This window comes from Durio zibethinus, chromosome 6, assembly GCF_047325235.1.
Source record: "Durio zibethinus cultivar Kanyao isolate XHJ-2024 chromosome 6, ASM4732523v1, whole genome shotgun sequence".
Lineage (NCBI taxonomy): Eukaryota > Viridiplantae > Streptophyta > Magnoliopsida > Malvales > Malvaceae > Durio > Durio zibethinus.
Genome location: NC_143167.1, coordinates 34,643,214 through 34,665,372, shown reverse-complemented (window position 1 = coordinate 34,665,372; position 22,159 = coordinate 34,643,214). Strand labels below are relative to the sequence as shown.

General features: G+C 35.8%; 5 protein-coding genes across 7 annotated transcripts; 2 read left to right on the top strand and 3 right to left on the bottom strand.

Annotated features, from left to right (window-relative positions):
- Nucleotides 1–780: 780 nt before the first annotated feature.
- LOC111285793 (ninja-family protein mc410-like) lies at nucleotides 781–4,268 on the bottom strand. The gene is made up of 3 exons (XM_022875396.2): nucleotides 4,142–4,268; nucleotides 2,065–3,160; nucleotides 781–1,547 (listed from the first exon to the last, which is right to left on the bottom strand). The coding sequence occupies exons 2-3, from the start codon at nucleotides 3,032–3,034 to the stop codon at nucleotides 1,039–1,041; spliced, it is 1,479 nt and encodes a 492-aa protein (XP_022731131.2). The 5' UTR covers nucleotides 3,035–3,160; nucleotides 4,142–4,268; the 3' UTR covers nucleotides 781–1,038.
- A 901-nt stretch (nucleotides 4,269–5,169) lies between these two features.
- LOC111286747 (putative B3 domain-containing protein At4g03160) lies at nucleotides 5,170–6,304 on the bottom strand. Its single transcript, XM_022876921.2, has one exon. It carries the CDS (start codon nucleotides 6,238–6,240, stop codon nucleotides 5,542–5,544), a length of 699 nt encoding a protein of 232 aa, XP_022732656.2. The 5' UTR covers nucleotides 6,241–6,304; the 3' UTR covers nucleotides 5,170–5,541.
- A 2,445-nt stretch (nucleotides 6,305–8,749) lies between these two features.
- On the top strand, nucleotides 8,750–11,976 carry LOC111284633 (sugar transport protein 14-like). Of its 3 annotated transcripts, none has more exons than XM_022873414.2 (5): nucleotides 8,750–8,992; nucleotides 9,147–9,391; nucleotides 10,209–10,531; nucleotides 10,613–11,242; nucleotides 11,347–11,976. In XM_022873414.2, exons 2-5 carry the CDS (start codon nucleotides 9,250–9,252, stop codon nucleotides 11,791–11,793), a joined length of 1,542 nt encoding a protein of 513 aa, XP_022729149.2. In that variant the 5' UTR covers nucleotides 8,750–8,992; nucleotides 9,147–9,249; the 3' UTR covers nucleotides 11,794–11,976. The 3 variants fall into 3 exon arrangements, with proteins under 3 accessions (XP_022729149.2, XP_022729150.2, XP_022729151.2); XM_022873415.2 differs by having other exon boundaries at nucleotides 8,755–8,843; XM_022873416.2 differs by lacking the exon at nucleotides 8,750–8,992 and adding an exon at nucleotides 8,993–9,063.
- A 175-nt stretch (nucleotides 11,977–12,151) lies between these two features.
- CAF1 (RNA-binding CRS1 / YhbY (CRM) domain-containing protein) lies at nucleotides 12,152–15,343 on the bottom strand. Its single transcript, XM_022873413.2, has 5 exons — nucleotides 14,393–15,343; nucleotides 14,140–14,267; nucleotides 13,781–14,006; nucleotides 13,556–13,683; nucleotides 12,152–13,441 (listed from the first exon to the last, which is right to left on the bottom strand). The coding sequence occupies exons 1-5, from the start codon at nucleotides 15,201–15,203 to the stop codon at nucleotides 12,440–12,442; spliced, it is 2,295 nt and encodes a 764-aa protein (XP_022729148.2). The 5' UTR covers nucleotides 15,204–15,343; the 3' UTR covers nucleotides 12,152–12,439.
- A 2,754-nt stretch (nucleotides 15,344–18,097) lies between these two features.
- Nucleotides 18,098–21,826, top strand: LOC111285943 (uncharacterized). The gene is made up of 4 exons (XM_022875657.2): nucleotides 18,098–19,525; nucleotides 19,613–19,743; nucleotides 20,342–20,690; nucleotides 20,886–21,826. The coding sequence occupies exons 1-4, from the start codon at nucleotides 18,452–18,454 to the stop codon at nucleotides 21,552–21,554; spliced, it is 2,223 nt and encodes a 740-aa protein (XP_022731392.2). The 5' UTR covers nucleotides 18,098–18,451; the 3' UTR covers nucleotides 21,555–21,826.
- The last annotated feature ends 333 nt before the right edge of the window (nucleotides 21,827–22,159 follow it).

Below are 22,159 nucleotides of genomic sequence, written 5' to 3'. Positions count from 1 at the left end.
AAAAAAAAAATCACTGTCTAAACATGCATGAACTTTATATAATTTATATATGTTTACTAAATTTGGTCTTCTTTAAAAAGAATATAATATTACATTATGTATGCATGCACATGTATATATAAAAATGTAAAGGAGCAATAAAATATAGGTTGTTTTTAGTGAGGCTGTGATGTTTACTTGGAGTCATGACATAAGAAAAGGAAACTTGAAGAAATCCATCTGCTTCTCCAACTAGGAACTTAATTTCTGTTTCTATTATTGCTTAAAAGCACTGGATGATGACAAGAATACGATTACCAGTTGGCTTTGAAGAACCACACCCTGTCTGTCAATCTGAAAATGAATTCTATGAAACAGTTTATGCTGAGATGAGATAATAGTAAAAAAAATATAAAATCCTATCTCTTAGGCAGTAGGCTCCAACCTAATGGTTGTATGCCATAAAACTTGGCTGCAATGTGAAAAGTTTCTAAGGTATAATGCATTTAATTTCCAAAGTCACGACTTCTTCACTTTAATGACTGCTCAAGATTGATAAGGTGTGAAAGGATAATATGAAGCTGGTGAATGATGAATCCAATCAGATTATAGCCCTACCGAACCCTTTAAATAACCATGAACTCCTCATTCTGCCAACTGACAGCATACATGTTTAGCATTCAAAAGTAGTATCATAAAAACCTAAGACATCCATATATACCATAGTGGTTGAGAAATTTCCTTTTCTGCGGTATGAGAGAGCATGTCAGAATCTCAAGCTTAAACTGCTGGCAAATAAAATACAACAAAAAGAAAATGCTTTTCTCAAGGAACTGCTACTACAGAAGTAAAATGGTTTAAACATTGCTATTTGACAAAGAAAAGATGCTAGAAATTATTACATACAAATGCAGTATTTAACTGCAGCAACTAATACAACCGGAAGGGAAACAAATAACTAAATTCAGTGAGTAAAGGACCCTCACTAGTGTATTCAAGGCCATAGCAAAGTCATACTTGAGACATGTATGTTATGGGGCTGAAGAAAGATTTTACACTTCAGCTCTGAGCAGAGGCAGCAGGATTGGTACTAGGAAATGTTGCCAAACCATTGTTATTATCTGGATTATCTGGATTGGTGCACTCTGCACTGGCATGCCGAACAAACTCTTCAGGGGACATGTGGGTACCATGACAAGCACAAACAATCTTTACCTGATTTGCACTGAATCTGTAAGTAACGCCAGAAATAGTTCTACCGTGTGGGCCAGTTCCTGTTGTTGAAACCCATGGTAAATTTGGATAAGAACCAGATCCCCCAAATTTCAGGTCTGCAGCAATACCAGGTTTTATGGCTGAAAAATCATGAGGTAGGCCTTCTGCTGTTGGTCGATCAGATGCAGCATTTGCTCTGAGATTCATGCTGCTTCCTTTTACATCTTCCTCTGCCTGAGTAGAGAAGCCTTCCTCTGTGGCATGCCGTTCACCTTCACCTTTGACTCGTTCGAATGTCCTGCCATCATATTTTGCAGCCTCAGAGGAATTGAGTGCAATTGTATGCGTGGAAGCTACATTGAACAAAGGGAAAGTTCATTAACAACTATTGGCCTTGATGATAATAACATGAAAGTAAAATAGTATTCCTAATTAACAAGTGATCAACTGATTATTAATGCTAGAGGTCAAAATAACATACATATAAAAAATTTGAAAATCATTGGCAGCATGAATCTGAAAAGATAAATACTTGGAATTCAATGCTGAAATAAGTATAATATAAAAATTCCTTCAAGGTTCTTTGTACTAGGTTATACCAAGACAGACGGACAGTAGCTCAGTTTGCTTTTGCTTCAAGAATATTCAACAGCACTTATTAATCTTGATTTCTTATCTGGGCAAGAAAGTTTCAGGATGCACAAACTATATATCATTCTTTTAATATAAATCAAGATCACGATAGATCAGAGCTCTCCATAAAGAGTAGAAGAAACAGATAGTAGCATATTTACAGATCATACCATCCATTAAACCCATTAATTGCCCCTTCCTTAATTCTTTTCTCCAAGCACAGGGAGAAAGAGATACCTTGTGATATTTTCAATCCATCACTGTGCTTATCTGGATTAGGTAGACCTCTGCCAGCATATGATGGGTGGACCTCTGGAGGGAGAGAGACCATTCCCCAGGGATTATCCTTATCCAACAGTGGAAGTTGGACAGTTGAGTAACCAAACATAACTGGCAAGTTTCCAGGATTCACAGGCTGGACCCCAGACCGTTCACTATTTCCAGTAGGCATAATCTGTATCATGCCAGGTAGTATGTGACCTGATGAACTGGGGGTTCCAACAGAGTTGGAATCCTTCATAGTTAATGAGAAAGGTACATTCATGACAGTTACGGATTGAACTGGGAATGGGTTGCTATAAGTCAAGTTTCCAAGCTTAACCTCGTTAGGCACCTCAGAAGAACTGCTAACTCCAATAAATCGCTTGGCCCCATCATCATGGCGTGAAACCAACCTTGAGGTCAAACCCTCAACTTCAGACTCTGCCACGTCTTCATTTTCAGCAGTGGAGCCATCTTCTGTCGTTATGGACATATGTGATGTTTTGGACTTTTCATGAAAATCAGTATGATGAGCATCTCTTTCAAGCTTCTTTGGATTGTTCATCTCATCAAACAACACCTTACGTTTACTACCTACTTCTGACCACTTGTCTTCTTCGATTTCAGCAGACCTTTTACTGTTTGTATCCCAGAGACCTCTACCATTCAAGTTCGCAGAAGCTTCTGCATCACCAGCAGCCTTGGAAAGATTGTTAAAGATGTTTTCTGAAGGTTTCACTGGATCAATTCTCTGAGAACCCACAATGGGGTCCTGTTTCTGGCTTCCAGCTTGAAGAAAGTTTTTAAAGTCATCCACTATTTTGATGCCTCTATCGCCTTCTTCTGCCCCAGTATCTGAAGAGCTACTAATTTTGCCTTTGGATTTGGCAGATGATGCACCACAAGAAAGACCCAAGCTAAGCTCAAGGCCATTATCATCCTCCATTCTATTGATTCACAGTATATTCCTGTGGTTCAAGTATAACCTCTGCTAATCCTCTCTACAGACCATCCATCATAAAATATGTAATACAACCTCAACTCATGCTATAACCATCTTAAACTTAAATGCCTGCATTAAAGTCACATTTATCAAGAAGGAGAAAAAAAAAAAAAACTTAGTTCCAAATAATATTACCACATATACAAATCTTAAAAATCAAACAAAAATCATTAATCTTTGGAGATGGCCTCCAAAAAGAGGAACTTTAGGCTCAATCCGAATTCAATCTACCAGAATTTAACAAACCCATTTTCATATTAGTCTTACCAATCTCTAATGTTAGAAAAAATGGTTAAAGGAAATCAATGGAGAAACACAAAAACAAGAATATTATGGAAGCCAAAGGCTACCGAAAGGATGCTGTGATCAACTAGTAAATCATCACATAGATTTACAGAATTCTGACTACTCTAAAGTCTACACTTACCAAAAACTTGAAGAAAGCAGTACAAAAGATTACTATTCAGAAACGGAAATAGGTGACTACATAAAACAACATATAGAACTGTTACTCCAAAAATATCCATATGATCCAAGAGCAACAACAAGGCTCCACTTATTCGCCAAGTAAAGCTAAGAAAAACAAATAAATTTTAAAAAAATAGAATTCTCCGTGATAATAGTCCTGAAGGAAGTACAAAACTTAACTAATTAAGCTAAAAAGTTTTTTTTTTTTTTTTTTGAGAGGAAGGAGATGGGTCAAAAGAAAAGAGCATGAGACCAAGAATCCTGTATTTATTTATTTTCCATATTCATTTATCAGCATAAAAAGGTAAATCCAGATCCATTCTTAACCAAAATCAAGGAAATCAAAATTAAAAAAAATGAGCATATTAAGAAAATAAAATCAAACCCAGAATCAGTTTGGACTAAAATTCATAATTAGATCCAAACAAAACCAGAAACCCATTTTCAATAATCAATAAATTTCATCAAAACACTCCACAGATTCAATAAAAAAATTAAAAAAAAAAAACGGCAGAAAACACAACACTTAAGAACTATATATATGAACAGTAACATAGAGAGAAGAGAGAAGGAGGAAGTTACCTGAATGAAGACAGAGAAGATCAAAAGAACCAAAGCCAAGGTTGTCTCTGCACATCACAAGCATAGGTAAACGAGAGCAGAACACTGAAAAATGGCAGTAAATGTTCTAAATTACCTGCCATGTGATAATCGTGTGTGTGTGTGTGTATATATATATATATTCGTATTGCCGCTATCATACCATACATATTTTATTCTTTTATCCCATGTCCAAAATCTTTTAGCTAATTTCCACTTTTGCCCCATCCTCTTGTCTTTGATTTCACTTTTGTCCTCCAGGCCCAGTTCATGTCAAAAAATGTTTCAGATTTACTTTGTTGTTTAAGATACACTGGACTAACTGGATCATTGTTGATTGTTTAACTAATTAAATCCCAATCTTAGATTATCTAAGCACTACTTGTAGTAGGTTTTTTTTTTTTTTAATTACTAAATTATATCCTAATCTTACATCATGTGAACAAGGATTCGGTCTCTCTCTCTCTTTTTTTTTTTTTTTGTCATCTTTCTCTGTATAGTTTCAGTCCATACTCTTTTTTAATGCACATGAAGCAATATAAGAGGAAAAGAGGAGAGTTAACTTATGTTCATTTGTTCTGGTCTATCTTTACAAAGATTTATAAAGAATTTATGAGTTACTAACTCCAAACAGCATTGAATTGAGTGCAAAAATCTAAGCCTTGTAAGACTTTCCCATTAAGGGGCACTAGTCCTCAGCAACCAATCAGGGGTTAGTAGAATTTAAAAGGGAAAAAAAATACCCATTATCCATTATGCTAAGCTGTGTAGTTAATAGAATTTAAGTGCTAGATTGAATCAATATGTTACTGATAAAGAAGCATGCAAAATCAGATTTACTAACTAGATCAGAAACAAGACAATCTTGTGACAGAGATGCACATTATTTGTTATCTAGAGCGGGAAATAGAACATGAGCAATTTCTTGTTTTTCACAAATGATTTGTGCTAACCAAGAGTAATAAGATAGACATTTCAGCCTATATTATTAATGTTGTTGCTGCAGATTAATTACACAAGAGGATAGGCCAGTAACTGAAATGTATCATAAACAAACTTACAACAAGCATCAAACTATGAAAATAATAATAGTTAGTTTAATTGATATATAGAAATTCCAGAAAGGGTATTCCCCTTTACCATCTTTCCCCTTAATATTTCCAACATACTTTATATAAAATAAAATACTCCAGGCATTATGCCTTGCCTCTTCCTAATCCTAATATACCAAGAAACTAGTGTATATAATCAACTCTAGTTCAGCCTTCTCCTCTTAATATTGCTTCAAACGCTTGCAACTTCCTAATCCTAATATACCAAAAACCAGCACATATAATCAAAACCTGATACAAGACTGTTAGCATCTCAGCTCAACGTCATTTCTATTTCAGCCTTCTCCTCTTAATTGCTTCAAACACTTCCAATCTTCTTGAAGTGATCACAAAGCAAAGATCATCTGTTTGAAGGTTCCTAAACACCCACAATGTAACAAAATCTTGGTGTGCAAGTAAGCTATGATCATTGCAAAAGTTAATCCAACCTTCTTTGAGGACATGAAGTTTGAATGACCAAGTTATAAACGTCATTGGGTACTCTTTCCCATCTGCATCATAAACTTTCACTGGAATCCCTTCACTAGAATCCTCTTCTTCTTTCAACAATGGCATCACAGCATGTGCCACATCAATTTTGTTGATTGAAAGCCTGCATTGACTAACCTTCACATCACTTTCAGTCAGCTGCTTCTCAAATGGTTTGCTGCACCTTCCAATGAGGTCATTAAGACATGGCACTGAAGGGATATCTGGTGGAAAGTAACTGCTTAAAGGCAGGAATAAATTTGGGGTTCCAGGCAGATTTTGTGCATTGACTCTTTCTTCAGTTAGATTATCTGACTCTTTTTGCGCTTTGGGTTTGTCTCTTCTTGCTCTTATTTGACGAGCAAACTTGGTTTTCATCCCATGCAAAGCCAACGCATTTTCACTGCTTAATTTCTCATGCTTCAATGAAGCAACACAAAGAGCAGCCCAGTATATCTCCTTGTATTCTTCTGGACTCTCTATCCCTTTCAACTCCGCCATTATTCTTCCTCCTATGAAAAGGAGGTAGTTTTCTATGTAGCAAGCTTAGTCAAAACATAGGATATAGGCTATAAAAAAAGTTTAAAGGCTAAAGAGCTTCTAAACTAAACAAATATATTGATTCCCGGCATAGGGTAACCAAAGAAAACGGATTTCCCAAGAAAATTTGCTTGGGGCTCAAGTAAAAGTTATTCATCAATTGATATACTAATGATGGGTCTCAACTCTCAAAGCTTTGTGAAGGCTGAACCCCTATTTTGCAAACTCTTGGCCCAATCTTGTTTAAGGCCATGATTCAATACGCTACCAGAATACTACTAGAATTTCGTGCATGTACTTTATTAAATAAAAAATTTAAAAAAGATGACTAGTTTTTTTTTTTCAAGATGAAAAGATATACATATTTTTAAAGTAATGTTATTTGATTTTTTTATAATTTTTTCTAGTATAATTTAATTCATGACATTAAATTCAGTCAAAAATTACTTTATAATAGTATAGATTTTACTTAAAACAAAAAAAAAATACATGAATAATATTAAAATAGAGATTGTTTATTTTTGCTAGTAGTAGGGATAATTTTATCTTGTAGATAGTAAATTTTAATTTCTTTGACAAAAAAAAAAAGTTAAAATTCAAGCTAAAAAGTTGTCGGGTACTCATATTGTCGAGACATAACCATGAATTTATCCTTTTGCACCAATAATTGGACCTTCCATTACCATCGTATTTGGCAAATGAAAAAAAAAAAACATCACATCATCATTGCTTTTATTTCTGCCCAAATAATTTTTGTTTCTTAAAATTATTAACATTTTTTATTTTTCATGCCATTGTTTTTATTTCTTGACTTTTTAATTGTTTGGTTTTCATATTAAACAATATTATAGTTTTATTATGTACTAAAAATATTTATTATCCCTTTATTTTCACCCAAATTGACAAAGTTTATTTTTCAAAAGAGAAAAAAAAAATTGACTTTTGCAAAAAGTTTAAGATGAAAATACTTGAAACAAACTCTTTGGTTTTTTTCCCAAACTTGTTGAGAAGTTAGAATTTGATGGTGTCTTCAAATGAAATTAGCAATGTTAATTTGCATTTTTTACCATGATAAAGTCATGATAATATAATATGTTCATTCACACCTTGAAACAGAAACCTAAAATTAACTAACAAGCCTTAATTCCTGATCAGAATTTGATGGTGCAATTTGCATGAACCAGGAACCCACAACTCTTTTTACAAATCATGTTAAAGTTGTGATAACAAGTTTTTGAAAATAGGCCAATGCTATTGAAATTTCTTTCCTTCTTCTCTCCTCTATGTAAGAAAAAAAAAAAAAAATATATATATATATATTTACAAAATTAAATAAAATTTACTCGCAATATGAAGTTGAATTCTTGAACTTGATTTATTGATCTAGAATAATAATAATAATAAAGCGTGGCATTGAAGGGTACTATACTGGCTGGGCTTTGGGCGGTGTTTCAATGACGAAGCAAAAAGCAGCATGCACGAGGAAAATGTTGACAGATAAGTTAAAGGCAAGTTGGGGTCAAAAATGGAATTTTGTCACTCCAACTCTACAAATGGATAAAGCTTTTCAAGTTTGTGGAAAAAAATTTCTTTCAATTAGAAATAATGAAGCAAAGATGTAAAGAATTGAGTCTACGCAGCTCCAATGCTTCTATCTTATCCTAATTATAACACTTTGGAAAATTATCATTTCAACAAGTTTTTTTTAAGGAGAAAATATAAAACTAATAATTAGTTCAAAGCATGTAACCAGATTTTTTCTATCAAAAAAGGAAATACAGTTATCACAAATTGGTGCAATTGGGAGCATAAATTCTATAATATATAGATATAATAAGATTAAGAGTTTTAACAAAAAAAAAATTATTAGCACTACATATAATTTTTGTCATTTATCTATTTATTTATATAAATTAGAACAATTATTTGGTCCGAATTTTATTTAATTTGATATATATGCATGATAATAATTTTTTAAAATATAATAAAATTTTTAATTTTAATAATTAAAATATAAGTTAAAATAATTTTAAATTAAAAAAAAAACATCCTTATCAAATTGGTCCTCAATTAACGCATTGAAAATTGAAATTACGGGGCGGAATTGGCACCAAGTGAAGTGAGCAAAAAGTCAGGTAAGAGAATATTTTATTTGTCAATTTTGTTTTGTCATAATTAAATAACAAACAAAGGGCAAGTGGACAGTTGAGAAAAGAAAATTATTAGGCTTTTGAGCAGACATTTGACAGTGAATTTCATTCATATATTTTCATGTGCCTTTCAATTAATTAAGCAGAGAAGAAAATTACCACAAAGTGATAAGCCTCATCTTTTGGAAATTTGTATATTTTCCCCGTCAATTTTTTTAAGTTGGAGTCAAACTTACGTCTCATCAACCTCATCCCTTTCCAACCTTTCGTCTAGTCGAAAACTTCAAACTATAAACTGCTTTGATTGGACTTTTTTTGGTGGGATGTATTTGTTATCTTAACCAGTAACAAATTCCAAACCAGTTGCTTATTTGGTAAAGATTCCCATATACAGGCTGCTTGCCTAAAATCAGGGTGAGATGTGTTGAATTTTGGTTCTATATGTACCAATTCTGAGCCAATAAATTTACAAGCAAAGTCAAGGCTGAACTTGGATTTTATCACGAGTAAATAGCTAAAATTGGCTATACAAAATACATAAATTGATTTAAATAATAAAACTTGTGAGTTTCAACATACAGCTACTCTTTGATTTTTTTCTGTTGTCTACTAGTATGACGACTGGATATATAAAGTCTTCCTCACATACTTTTCCTGCTTTCTTTGCTTTATAGGTAGATATTTATTTTTTTATTAAACTAGTCTTCCTTTCATCAGGTTGACACTGGAGCCTGTAAAACACTTTCTGCGAGAACCAGAGTTCTGTTAGTGCATTTCAGAGGGTGCTAACAGGGAATACAGAGAGAGGAAGGGGGGAGATATGGCTGGTGGAGGGTTTAGCGATAAAGCGAATTTGAAGAGAGCTCATCTCTATGAATACAAGATTACCAATTATTTTCTCTTTGCTTGCTTTGTTGCGGCTATGGGAGGATCCCTTTTTGGATATGATCTTGGTGTTTCTGGTGAGTTTTTTTTTTGTCTGATTCACTGTTTTTTTTTCTTCTTTTTGTCTGGATTCTGTTCATTTCATAAATATTAGCAAATGTTGAAAATTCTTTTTGCTTTGTATCTTATCTTCCAGATTTACTAATTTGATGTCCATAAAGTAGTATCACGTGCTGCAGTTTGAATAATTTTTTTCTCCGTAGTTGTGTTTAAGCAACTGTAATTCAATGTTATCATCAAGACATGATTATATTTATTTTCAGTACCAAAAATTTTTTACAGTTTTTTCATCATTTCATTTATTAACGACCATATTGATTAAACTTTTTTTTACTCAATATTGGAGAAAAGTTTTTCTCAATAAAAATAGAGAGAGAAAAGGCAATAATTTAGGATTTCATTTCCCTCCAGGACTCTACTAGAATGGTTAACCAGAAACAAGAATTTTTTTATTGCAGTTCTGCATTCCTTCAAATGTTACAGAGGAATATGTTCTTGAGGGTGTAGGCTAGACTTACCAGCTTTTATTCAGTTCTTCTCTTTAATAATTTAACTTAGTTTGTTTCATTGCAGTCACCTGATAGAGTGCATTTCTTGATTTTCTCTGTTTCCTTTTCCATCAAAATGAAGCCTTGAGAGAAGAGTTGATCCCTCCAAATTTCTTTAATCTTCTTATATTGTTGGACAAATAGGATGCTTAAAATACCAAACTTTTCAATTGATCAATATCTTTTCTCCCTTGACAGATTATGTACTTTTTATTTTATATTCACTAAGAGGACGATATCATGCTTATTTCAACGTGATGACAGTTTACCTTAATAATGGCTGCAGGTGGAGTGACTTCCATGGATGATTTCTTGAAGGAATTCTTCCCAAAGATATATAGAAGGAAACAAGCACATCTACACGAAACTGACTACTGCAAATATGACAACCAGCTCCTCACGCTTTTTACTTCTTCACTATACTTTGCGGGCCTCATTTCCACATTTGGAGCCTCCTATGTAACCAGGAATAAAGGACGTAGAGCCAGCATCCTTGTCGGTGCACTCAGCTTCTTCCTAGGAGGAGTCATCAATGCAGCTGCAGTGAATATCGCAATGCTCATCATAGGACGCATTCTTCTTGGTGCAGGCATTGGATTTGGCAATCAAGTAAGGCCATAGCTCCTTAACCTGAAAAAAATTATGCTAGTTTCCCAAGTCACTAACACTTTTCTTATGCTAATGATGCAGGCAGTTCCCTTGTATCTGTCAGAGATGGCTCCTGCAAAGCATCGAGGAGCTGTGAACCAGCTATTCCAATTGACAACCTGCCTGGGGATTCTAGTAGCAAACGCGATCAACTACGGAACAGACAAGATTCATCCATGGGGTTGGAGATTATCTCTTGGCTTAGCTACAGTTCCAGCGACACTGATGTTTGTTGGGGGCCTTGTGCTTCCAGAGACGCCTAACAGTCTTGTAGAACAAGGCAGATTAGAAGAGGCCAAAAGGGTGTTGGTAAAAGTCAGAGGTACCCCCAATGTTGATGCTGAATTTGCTGATCTCGTTGAGGCCAGCGATGCAGCACGGGCCATAAAGCACCCATTTAGGAATCTTCTGCAGAGGAAGAATCGTCCCCAGTTGGTACTAGGGGCTTTGGGCATCCCAGCTTTCCAGCAGCTTACCGGCATGAACTCCATTCTCTTCTATGCTCCTGTCATGTTTCAGACCTTGGGTTTTGGCTCAGAGGCATCCCTCATGTCCTCTCTCATAACTAGTGGAGCACTTGTTCTTGCTACATTCATTTCAATGGCTTTAGTGGACAAATTTGGTAGAAGAGCATTCTTTTTGGAAGCTGGTATGGAGATGTTCGGCTATATGGTTAGTTTGAGAAATGCACCTGCTTTTTTTCCACTTTTCTGTAACTAATTAGAAGGCAACATTATTTATGTGTCTGGATGTAATACTTTGACTATCTGATCCAGGTGGCTGTGGCCATAACTCTGGCGTTTAGGTTTGGAGAAGGAAAAGAACTCCCTAAAGGCATTGGTTGGTTCCTTGTGATTATCATCTTCTTGTTCGTCTTAGCTTATGGAAGGTCTTGGGGTCCTCTAGGGTGGCTGGTTCCTAGCGAACTCTTCCCCTTGGAGACTAGGTCAGCTGGCCAGAGCATGGTTGTCTGTGTCAACCTCCTCTTCACAGCTTTGATAGCGCAGTGCTTCTTGGTGTCACTTTGTCATCTCAAATTTGGAATTTTCTTGGTATTCGCTGGCTTGATATTCATAATGAGCAGCTTCATTTATTTCCTCTTACCTGAGACAAAGCAAGTTCCAATTGAGGAAGTCTATCTTCTCTGGAAGGATCATTGGTTCTGGAAGAAATATGTTGAACATGATGAGCGATATGGATTTCAGAAGCCACCAACAGTGTAAAACACCTCCAAAAAAAATGACCTTTGTTCACATTCTTTGCTTTCAAGATGTTAAAGCTGCTTGGATTCTCTGATAAATAATTTTACTGTAATTTTTAAGAGGTTCCGTAGTCAGAAGTGACAGATATTCATCTTCTTAATTATCTTCAATTCCTAATCTCAATCTCTTTTAAGTTCGTATTTATATTTAGTCTCCCAGCATGTTAAGTTCACTCATAAAACTGATGTCATTAAACTATTTTGCCCAGAAGGTTTGTAAATGCATTGCTCTTTTCCAACTTCAAATTACAGCATTTCAGTGGCTTCTGCAATCCTATAAGCATGAAAAAATTGAAAATGCAAGTTTGGCTAGTAACAGATAAGGGAAAGAGAAAATCAATACGAGGTCTTGTAATTGTAGTAGAACACAAGCAACAACCTAAGCTATGTAATAAGGAGTAAATTGAAGCATGAGGAGTTAATTCTTCCACAAAAGGAAATCGTCTTATGACAATTTCATAAAAACATATCACAAGGCTCCCGATTAGGTAAAACTCCTGGGGAAAAGATGAACCCAATGCAATGAACAAAATTGGGTGGTGTGTGAGCAGGGGAAGAACTCGTGCTATAGAATGCGCAAAGTACATCATTGAAAGCGCCAATGTAGATTAAGCTAATAGCTTAGCAAGTTCATCAACTCCCAGGCTTCCTTGTGGTACTACGTCCAGATGATGTACATCTTTGATTCTTTGAGTTTTAGTCGCTTGCTTCTCATTTCCTCTCTTATAGGGAACTGCTCGCACTTCTTTCACTTCCAAATCCCCAGGTTCATGCATTTCATTCTTTTGGACAGCCACCTTACGAGAATGACGCCTAAAAACTGGCCCAGGTGGTGCAGACTGGGCAAAGGCAACAGCCCTTTCATATACTCTGTCAGCATCCAAAGCAGCATCATCTAATACGACTGCACACCCGCTCTCAACAGCTTGCTTCATCAGAAGCAAAACCCTCTCAGTACTAGGTGCACTCATTCTTGCTGGCCCATTAATATCTTGTGAAGCTTCAGCAACGTCTTCCAGCTTGTCATGATTCAGCGAATCCATAATAGAAGACACTGACTGGCTTAGAGTACTCTCAGGACTTAAAAAAATGATATCACTTTCCAATGGCATAGCTACCGGCTCTTCACTTGCTATGCCAGAATTATCCTGTATTGGCTCAGGACCATAGGCCTTGCTCATGGTTTCAGATTCACCATTGGAACATTTGATATCACCAGAGACAGTTGTACTTCCAGAGGTATTCCCTTTGCTTTCTGACTCATCACTGGCATAATCTATCAGATCTAATGTTGCTTCAGTAGTCTCCATTGTAATTGGCTTTGCATTGAGAGCTGCATTTGTCCAGTCATTTGCAACAGAGGACTGTCTTTGCTCAATGCTAATATCTTGAGAACTTATGAAGGTTGGGCCAGTACTAGCTGTTTGAACATATGGTGGAGATAATTCTTGGCTTTCCAACTGTCCAGTGATGGATGTTGCACTGGCCGCATTACTTTTCTCAACCCCTGAGTTAAATGCTGGTTTTGGGAAGGATGACTTCCAATTTCGTCCTCTCCACATTAGTATGTGTTCCTCTTCAAATGAGATTAGCATGCACGGGACCAGCTCCTGCAAATAAATAATTCAGGAAATTGAATTTAATATTCTCTAAATAAAAAAGGTTTCATTTATATTTGAAAGAGTTATAATAAAAAAATATAAACTCTATAAATTATACTGAACCTTAAGTTTGGCACCAATTTTCTTATAGTCGCTTCCCTTAATTCCTTGACAATTAATCCGGACAAGTTCACACTCTTCAAATGCCTCCCTAACATTTTTTACGAGGTCAGCATATACACCATTCTTTGCTGCAAATACACAAAACATTAACTTTAGATTTCCACAATCGGCAAATTTGAAGCATTTTTCCTATAATTTCACTTTGCGCTGTCAACAGCAGCTTACCAAGTTTGCGTATTGGCGTTAATATCCTTCCCTTCTTTCTCATCTCAGTCACTTCTTCCAGCGTTAGACCTTCTGGAACACGCGGAACCAACCGCGGATACACGGGGGTAACAGGTTTCCACAGCATAAGAGGGAAGCGAGGACGAGTTTTATAATTATAATTTCTACCTCGGAAAAGGAATAGCACGCCTCCTCTTCTGAAAATAACTTTCCCTCCTGTTCTTTCCTGCAAATCGTAAGTAAAGTGATAACAATACAAAAATCAAACAATTCTATCGACCAAGATTTCTCATAAATCAAACAACAACACAACTTTAGACAAACCAATCTTAAAAAAGAGTAACAACGTAAGTACAAACCTCTAACTGCTCACACACATTGTCCATATCGACTGTACAAACTCCCTTGCATTTTATCTTACAAACTCTTCGCCTTTTCCAATGAGCATGTATATTATCTAACATGTTGTGTGTCAAACCATCCCTACCTAAACAAAGGGGCCAATGAAGTATAATTCAGATTAATGAATAAATTTCATAACCAATTAGTACGTGAAATTCAATAAATAAATAAAAAGGGATTTAAATAAAAAGAAAATAATCAGATTATTACCCATATTCAACTGTCGTTGTGACTTCAAGCAACTGTTCACCAACTCCTTAATCTCCTCTGCATTCAACGGCTCTCCCAAAATCTCCTCCCTGGAATGGACATACCTTGGGCCTGTCCCAGGCAAATATGGCCCGGGCTTCTGAATGGGCTTGACCCCTTTCTTATTAGGCCGAGGCAATACAAAAGAATCGAACTCCTTCATCTTTTTCTTACTGGGCGGCAATGGAGCCCGGCCCGTCCATGGCCTAGGCATGGTCGTGGGTCCAAACGGCGAGTACGGTGGTTCCCTAAGCTTTATCGGCTGCACTTTCGGCGTCTCCGTGTAACTGTACTTGAACTCGAACGGAGCGCCGTCGATGACGAAAGAGACGCCATCATCCCCGACGGAAACATTCGCGGGTTTCTTATCGAATGGTGTGGGTGGTGGAGGGTTTGCTGTTTTGGAGAATTTGCGAAACGCCGAGTGGTTTAGGGGTTTGGAGTACTTGGATTTCTTGCCTGGAATTGAAGGCCTGGAGGGAGAGGAAGGGGAGCCAAAGGATTTGTAGGTTGGTGGTGGTGGTTTGGCGGAGGAGGGTTCAAAGCTGGTGGCAATTTTGGTGGCGGAATCCCAGCGGCGGTAGCGGCGAATATCGTCTTCGATTTCTTGTTGGGTGCGTTGGCGTTGGTTGAATTTCTCGGCGTTGGCGTTGTTCCAGCGGGATAATCGGATTTCCGTGGGTGGACGATGGGCAGGTTCGTTCGGGTTAGGAAAAGGGTTTGGGATTTGTGGCGCAAAAATTGGAAAGGAGATGTGCAATTTTAGCGCCATCACTTTCAGCTTTCATTTAAAGAGGGTAAGTGAACAGCAAGCACAAAAGAAATAGTCTTGTCGAATCCTGAAAGAAGATGACTTCAACGATGTCGTATTGACATACTTTGGTTAAGAACAGAAAATATCTTGTTTGGTGTAGGGAAATGGCGGAGGGATTGGGGGCTCCTCTTATAATGGCTTCATTGTAATATTTGGTTAGAGCGAGGGTAATTAATGAGCATGGGTGAGAGTGTGAGAGTCAGAAGTTCCCGGTGAACTGAAGTAAAGCCTGATCGATATTGGAGGACACTCTTGAGTGTTTGACCATGGAGAATTTACATAGGTAAATTCCCCTGTCACACTAAAAGGTCAAATCTTTTGCAAGCACTTTCTTTTTCTTTGGATTTCATGGAACATTCAGAAATATTGGTACATTTTCTGGGTTACAATTCTTTTTATCTTACAAGTGTTGTAGTTTTACCCAAATGAATAGATGATCTATCATTACGAAGAATAAGCCCTGTCTTTTCTCTTCCAAAAAAACAAAAAGAGAAATTTTCTGTTTAGTTCGTAATTGGTTCATTTGTTTTCTTGGTTTCTTTCCTTCTCTCATATGTTTCTTGCTTTGATAATCTACTGGTTGTTTGAGTATAATGTAGAAATTCCATTAGCCACGCAGACAAGATTGAACCCTTTTGCTCATTGTGGTAGTTTTGCTAATCTACACAAACAATTGCTTCATGATTCATGGGGTTGCAAATGTTGAACTCTGGCTTCTTTGTACTGAGTGAAGCTTTGTTTTTATTTGCCAGGTAGAGTGCTTGTTTCTGCCAATGGCTATGAGAGATAGGGCTTCAAGATTCTAATTTTTGTTTGCAAGGTAATTCATCTGCAGTTATACCATTTTAAATCAGCTGTAGTTGCTGCTTAAGGCCTACAAAATTTGAATTATATCAGTATAGTTGAAATGAAGGTGGATGATACTGTTAAAAGTTCAGTGAACAGCTTGAGAACCAGTGGTGGTGCAATAAGGCAGTAGGTCCATTGTCGTATTTAAGCTTGTTTCCATGCGCTCCCTGATCGAAGCCAATGCAGTAACTGCTGTCATTCATCAATTGTGAGCATTTGATTTTTCAACTATCTAGCTTGCTCTTAAAGTCTTTCTGGTGTAAATACGAGGATGCTGTTGTATCTTAAGTTCTTAACCAAACTGATCATTCGCTCATGTGGGACAGTCAAGCAAGGGAATTTAATTGATTTAATTGTCTTTTTCATAGATGTTAGACGAGCTTTGATTGATGAAGTTAGCATATTTAGTTTGCTAAAACAGTCTAAACATGCGGCAATTCAGATAAAATGGCCTTTTCTTATCCAGCAAGATTATTTAGTGGATGTACTTGTTAACTCTGAAGGAGAATATAATGATTCCACTACACCTTCTTGTAGGACATTAAAACTCGGTTTGCCATTATTTCAACCAGTAATTGAAGGCTGCCTGTTAATAGAATAGTAACAATGAATAAGGATTGAGGGTGCTTATTGATTTAGCAAAGGTTTTTTTTTTTTTTTTTGACCGAGGAGATTCTTGTAAAAAAGCATGAAATCATACATTAATCAATTGAAATAAGAAATCATACACTAATTAATTGAAATAATATGTAAAAAAAATTAAAAGATATAAAACCTCTTGAATAAAAATTTTATAATCGTAATAAATTAAATTTTCAAATATTTATTTTTATCAATTGAATTTTTATTAAATTAAAACTTATTAACCGTCAACCTTCATTATTTAAAGATTTAATTAATTTTGAAGTAAAAATTTTAAAATTTAATTTATTATAAATAATAAAATATCATAAATTTAAATAATAATCAAATATTTATTTGAAAATTTTTTCGACCCTTTCACCAAAAAAAAAGCATTAACGAACCAATTAAATCAAATGTTGGAATATCGGTAAAGTAAAAAATAAAATAAAATTGTGGCAATTTGGAAAAAAAAAAAAAAAAAGGGATTAAGTAGCAAAGATATAACAAAACAACAGTGGGACCAGCAAGCACTATGGCATAGGAAATAATATCCAACTGGCTGGAGTTTTTTGGCAAGCTTGGCTCGTGGACCTCTTGGCAGAATGGTGGTAAGGCCTACAGCCTTAAAAGTTAAACCTATAACAATAAATTATTTATCTCTTCGGGCAAACCATTTGAAACTTTACCTAAAACACATTATTTATGTACTACTTTCATTAACACTATTGTTATAAACAACTTTAATAAATCCTTCCCACAAAAAAAAAAAAAAAAAGACAACTGTCAAAAGAAAAAGGAACTAAAGAAATTAAAAGGTGTAGCCATGTCCAAATCCTTTGAAAGACAGACCAATATTTAGTGACAAAAGAGTGTTTAAGCTTTGCTGTCATCATTAAAAAATCACTATCTTCCTATAAAAATATTTATTAACACAAGAGATTCGTGTATGATAAAAAGAAAAAAAAACTTTGAACCCACTAGCACCATACTCAAAATCAGAAATCACCCTAGAGTTGACAAAAATTCAGATAAACATAGACAAAACTACGTCGTTTTACTTCCCAAGCCCTCCTCTCCATAAAACTTTAACCTTAAAGCTGGAAGCTTGACCTTCAGCTTCCACTTTGTTGTAGTTCATAATCAATAAAAGCTTAAAAAAAAAAAAACCTATAATAATTACAGGCTGACAATGTGGAATCATTTAAATTTCTTAAACAAAAAAACAAAAATTGAGAGCCTTAACAATATTATTATTATTATTGCAATTAAAAATAGATTTTTTTTTTTTTTTGTATTTTTTCCTTTCCTTCTTATTAAAAAAAAAAAAAGAATCCACCATTTATGACTTAATAAATAGTATAAACCCACCATTTTATTCCCTCTTTCTAAGGGAATTTTTGGTTACTAATAAATCTTCCATGGCCACAACTCCCAAAAAAAAAAAAAAATCCCATTTACTTTTCTGTTCTGGTGACTCTTTAATTTGCTCTGTTTTCATTTTCGTTTCTTTTCACTCTTACAACAGTCAAACCTCACGTAAATTTTCCCACCGACAAGACACCGAGGTTTGAGGTTTTTTTTTCTTTTAATCCTAAATTTCGTGTCTTTTTTTAACGCTATTTGGTAGTTAATTCATTAATGTTTATTTTCCAACTGTATACTAGTAAGTTGTTGAATCAAGTTTGTGTTGTAAAGCCTTTCTGGGTGTTGGTTTGTTTAGGCTTGTTCTGCTTATGGAGTTAGTTAATGGATTTAGAAAGCTGTTTGGTAATGAAAATAGGAGATGGGTTTTTTTAGTTGCAATAGTTGCTATTACTCATTTATTGTTTCAGTCCTTTTTGCTTCCATATGGGAATGCTCTTAGGTCTTTGTGGCCTGGTAATGAAGATTCAATAGAGAATAGTAAAAATGTTATTCTTAGAGTAAAATCGTTTGCTAATTCTGCTATGGTTCGTGATCCTCTTACCATTACCATCAACGCATCTGATATGAGTACAGGGGATGTTGTGTTTAATGTGGTGCTGAAAGATGGTAATAGTTCTGATTCTAATGTTGGTGGAGATGTTGGAAATGGTAGCGGAATTATGGTAGATCATGGGGAATTGAAGAATGGTCTTGCATCTGAGGGAATGGAGTCGGATGGTAGAAATAAAGTTGCTGTGCATAGAAATATCAATGATGATCATGCATCTGAGAATGCTGAAGATCTAAATGAGATTGCTGTTTTGGATGATATAATTCGAGATCAAGATAACTTTCCTTTGGAAGATGTTGTGGAACCTGTCCATGTAGTTTTAGCTAACAAACTTGCGGAGAATGATGCAAGTCAGAAACCAAAAGAATTTGGACTTGTAAATACAACATCAGAAACTCCTACCTTGGAATCACCTATGGTATCTTCATTGACAATGGAGTCAACCGATGATGCTGGAAATGGCTTTACTCTGGAGCAGGTTGTGAAACATGGTCAGGAAGTCTCAACCGGGAAACTTCTTGAGAATAAGACAAGTCCGACACCTAAAGAACTTGGCCATGTAAATATCGCTTCCCAATCTCCTACCTTGGCCTCACCTGTAGCATCTTTAATGGTGAACAAGACCTATTTGAGAAACTCAATTTCAAATGGTGGCCCCTCTTTACAACTGACACCTATGCAAAGTGATCATGTGCCGTCAAAAAATAATTCTCCAATGATTGCTAAACCAGAGAGAAAAAGGATGAAATGTGAAATGCCACCCAAATCAGTGACTACAATAGATGAGATGAACCGCATATTACTACGCCACCGCAGGTCATCCCGTGCAATGGTAATCTATTTTTTCATGAATGATTAAACATTCCGTTTACTGCTATATTTGCTGAACGTAAATAACTTTGTTCTTATGTGATTGTAGAAACCACGGTGGTCTTCTGTACGTGACCAAGAAATCATTGCTGCAAGATCGCTGATTGAGAATGCTGCTGTCATAGTCAATGATCAAGAACTTTATGCTTCTCTTTTTAGAAATGTTTCCATGTTTAAAAGGTAAGACTACTTTAAGCATAGCTCTGGATGTTGACCTTCACAATTTTCTTTTTGTTGAGTTTGAACATGAATATGATGTGACTGTTGAATTACTTTCTCTTTGTTTTATTGTATTAAATTAAATCAGGCCTGCAAGTTAGACTTGTTGTATCGGCTTGACCATTGGACAAGCTGTAGTAAATTATCTTGCAATGTGATCAGGCTTAAATTGGAGTAATAAAACCACCCTTGTTCATAGTTGGTTGTGATAAGTTATAATCTGGTATCTTTTATTGACATTCTAACCGAGGTATGATTAAAGATGTTTGCTTGTGACTTGTAAATCAGTAGCATAATATATGGTTCAAGTTTGATTTTAACAATCCTTCTGCATTTATTGTAAGCTTGAAGACCAAACAAATAAATGGCTCAAGCAAAACGTGTCATCTCAGAACTTCTTCAGATTTACTATTGTTGTCCAACTGCAGATCTAATTCTCTCAGTGCTTCCATATTTGTCTGTACATATGCCTTCAAGCAGTTTGTCCCTTAAATATTACTGCCTGGTTCACTTTCAGAAAACTGTTATGATACAACTCACACTTGCTTGCACTTTGCAGGAGCTATGAGCTCATGGAACGCATACTCAAAGTTTATGTCTATAAGGATGGGAAAAAACCTATCTTTCATCTGCCGATACTTAAGGGATTATATGCCTCAGAGGGATGGTTTATGAAATTGATGCAAGGGAATAAGCGTTTTGTTGTGAAGGACCCTCGAAGGGCGCATCTGTTTTATATGCCATTTAGTTCTCGGATGCTAGAGTACACCATTTATGTACGAAATTCTCATAATCGGACAAACCTAAGCCAATATTTGAAGGGTTATACAGAAGGTATTGCTGCAAAGTATCCTTACTTTAACAGAACAGGTGGGGCAGATCATTTCCTTGTTGCTTGCCATGATTGGGTATGTTCTTCAAGCACCATCCGATTTTCTCGCTTTCATCCTATAACTTCCGTGGAGCAAATTTTTGTTAAAATGACCAAGGCAACACTATTTGCAGTAGTGTCTGTCTGGTCTTCAATACTTTATTCTAGACAGTTTTTTGTACGTATGCATATTATAAAATGTCATTAAAATATTATAACTGGATTATCATAGGCTCCATACGAAACAAGGCACCATATGGAACACTGCATTAAAGCTCTCTGCAATGCTGATGTCACGGTAGGCTTCAAACTTGGGAGGGATGTTTCTCTTCCAGAAACATATGTCCGATCTGCTAGAAATCCTCTTAGAGATCTTGGAGGAAAACCACCTTCTCAGAGGCATATTCTCGCCTTCTATGCTGGAAGTATGCATGGCTATCTGCGTCCTATCCTACTGAAATATTGGAAAGACAAAGATGATGATATGAAGATCTTAGGTACAATGCCTCCTGGTGTTGCAAGCAAAATGAATTATATCCAGTACATGAAGAGCAGCAAGTACTGTATCTGCCCGAAAGGTTACGAGGTCAACAGCCCACGGGTAGTTGAAGCTATCTTCTATGAGTGTGTTCCTGTTATTATCTCTGACAATTTTGTGCCACCATTATTTGAAGTTCTGGATTGGGGGGCATTCTCGATAATACTTGCAGAGAAAGACATTCCCAACCTGAAAGACATACTCCTATCAATACCAAAAGAGAGATATCTTGCTTTGCAACTTGGTGTCAGAAAGGTTCAACGGCATTTTCTCTGGCATCCTAGGCCTGAGAAGTATGATCTCTTCCACATGACACTTCATTCAATTTGGTATAACAGAGTCTACCAGATAAAACTGAGATAGCAATGTTAGTTTGCATTTAAATTTTGAAGTAATGCAATGAGTGAAGACGCGAGTACGAATATGTTAGGCCTGAAATAGAAAAAGGGCTGCTTCTTCTGCCTCCTTACTCACTCTGTCAAGTTGTATAAAGTTTCTGTCTGAATATGACAAACAAGACGAGGCACTTGTAATTGAAGTCTGAATGATTACATCATCCATAAAATGTACATGTACTGTTGTATCATTTCATTTCTTTTTGTAAAAGAAGAATAAGATGCTATGTTTTTCTTGGATATGTATAGAAGCTAATTACATTTTTCAAATAGGCACCACTGCAGGAGCTATTGTTGTTGTGAAGCTCTTCCTTCTGATTCTTATGCTTATAATCCTTTTTCTTCAATTTAAACTTGCTGTTCAGAGACATGATATATTTTCTTGTCATTTCAAGTTTCATGGAGAACAATTTGATGGCATTTGTCCACGCTTACCAAGAGTTTGTTACCAATACGCCACGTGTGCATCATATAGAAGATGTGGGCTGCGTTTGAGGCTTTCGCATTCAGAAATGGAAAACACATGGCCCAGGCCAATTCATTTGTAATATATATTATCTAGTTCCAGGTATG

Coding starts and splice junctions, on each gene's coding strand:
- LOC111285793 (XM_022875396.2), bottom strand. CDS start 3,034: ATGGAGGATGATAATGGCCTTGAGCTTAGCTTGGGTCTTTCTTGTGGT. Junction 1,548..2,064: donor TGGATTGAAAATATCACAAG/GTATCTCTTTCT, acceptor TGTTCAATGTAG/CTTCCACGCATACAATTGCA.
- LOC111286747 (XM_022876921.2), bottom strand. CDS start 6,240: ATGGCGGAGTTGAAAGGGATAGAGAGTCCAGAAGAATACAAGGAGATA.
- LOC111284633 (XM_022873414.2), top strand. CDS start 9,250: ATGGCTGGTGGAGGGTTTAGCGATAAAGCGAATTTGAAGAGAGCTCAT. Junction 9,392..10,208: donor ATATGATCTTGGTGTTTCTG/GTGAGTTTTTTT, acceptor TAATGGCTGCAG/GTGGAGTGACTTCCATGGAT. Junction 10,532..10,612: donor GCATTGGATTTGGCAATCAA/GTAAGGCCATAG, acceptor CTAATGATGCAG/GCAGTTCCCTTGTATCTGTC.
- CAF1 (XM_022873413.2), bottom strand. CDS start 15,203: ATGGCGCTAAAATTGCACATCTCCTTTCCAATTTTTGCGCCACAAATC. Junction 14,268..14,392: donor ACAACGACAGTTGAATATGG/GTAATAATCTGA, acceptor CCCTTTGTTTAG/GTAGGGATGGTTTGACACAC. Junction 13,442..13,555: donor AAATTGGTGCCAAACTTAAG/GTTCAGTATAAT, acceptor ATTTATTTGCAG/GAGCTGGTCCCGTGCATGCT.
- LOC111285943 (XM_022875657.2), top strand. CDS start 18,452: ATGGAGTTAGTTAATGGATTTAGAAAGCTGTTTGGTAATGAAAATAGG. Junction 19,526..19,612: donor GCAGGTCATCCCGTGCAATG/GTAATCTATTTT, acceptor ATGTGATTGTAG/AAACCACGGTGGTCTTCTGT. Junction 20,691..20,885: donor TTGTTGCTTGCCATGATTGG/GTATGTTCTTCA, acceptor GGATTATCATAG/GCTCCATACGAAACAAGGCA.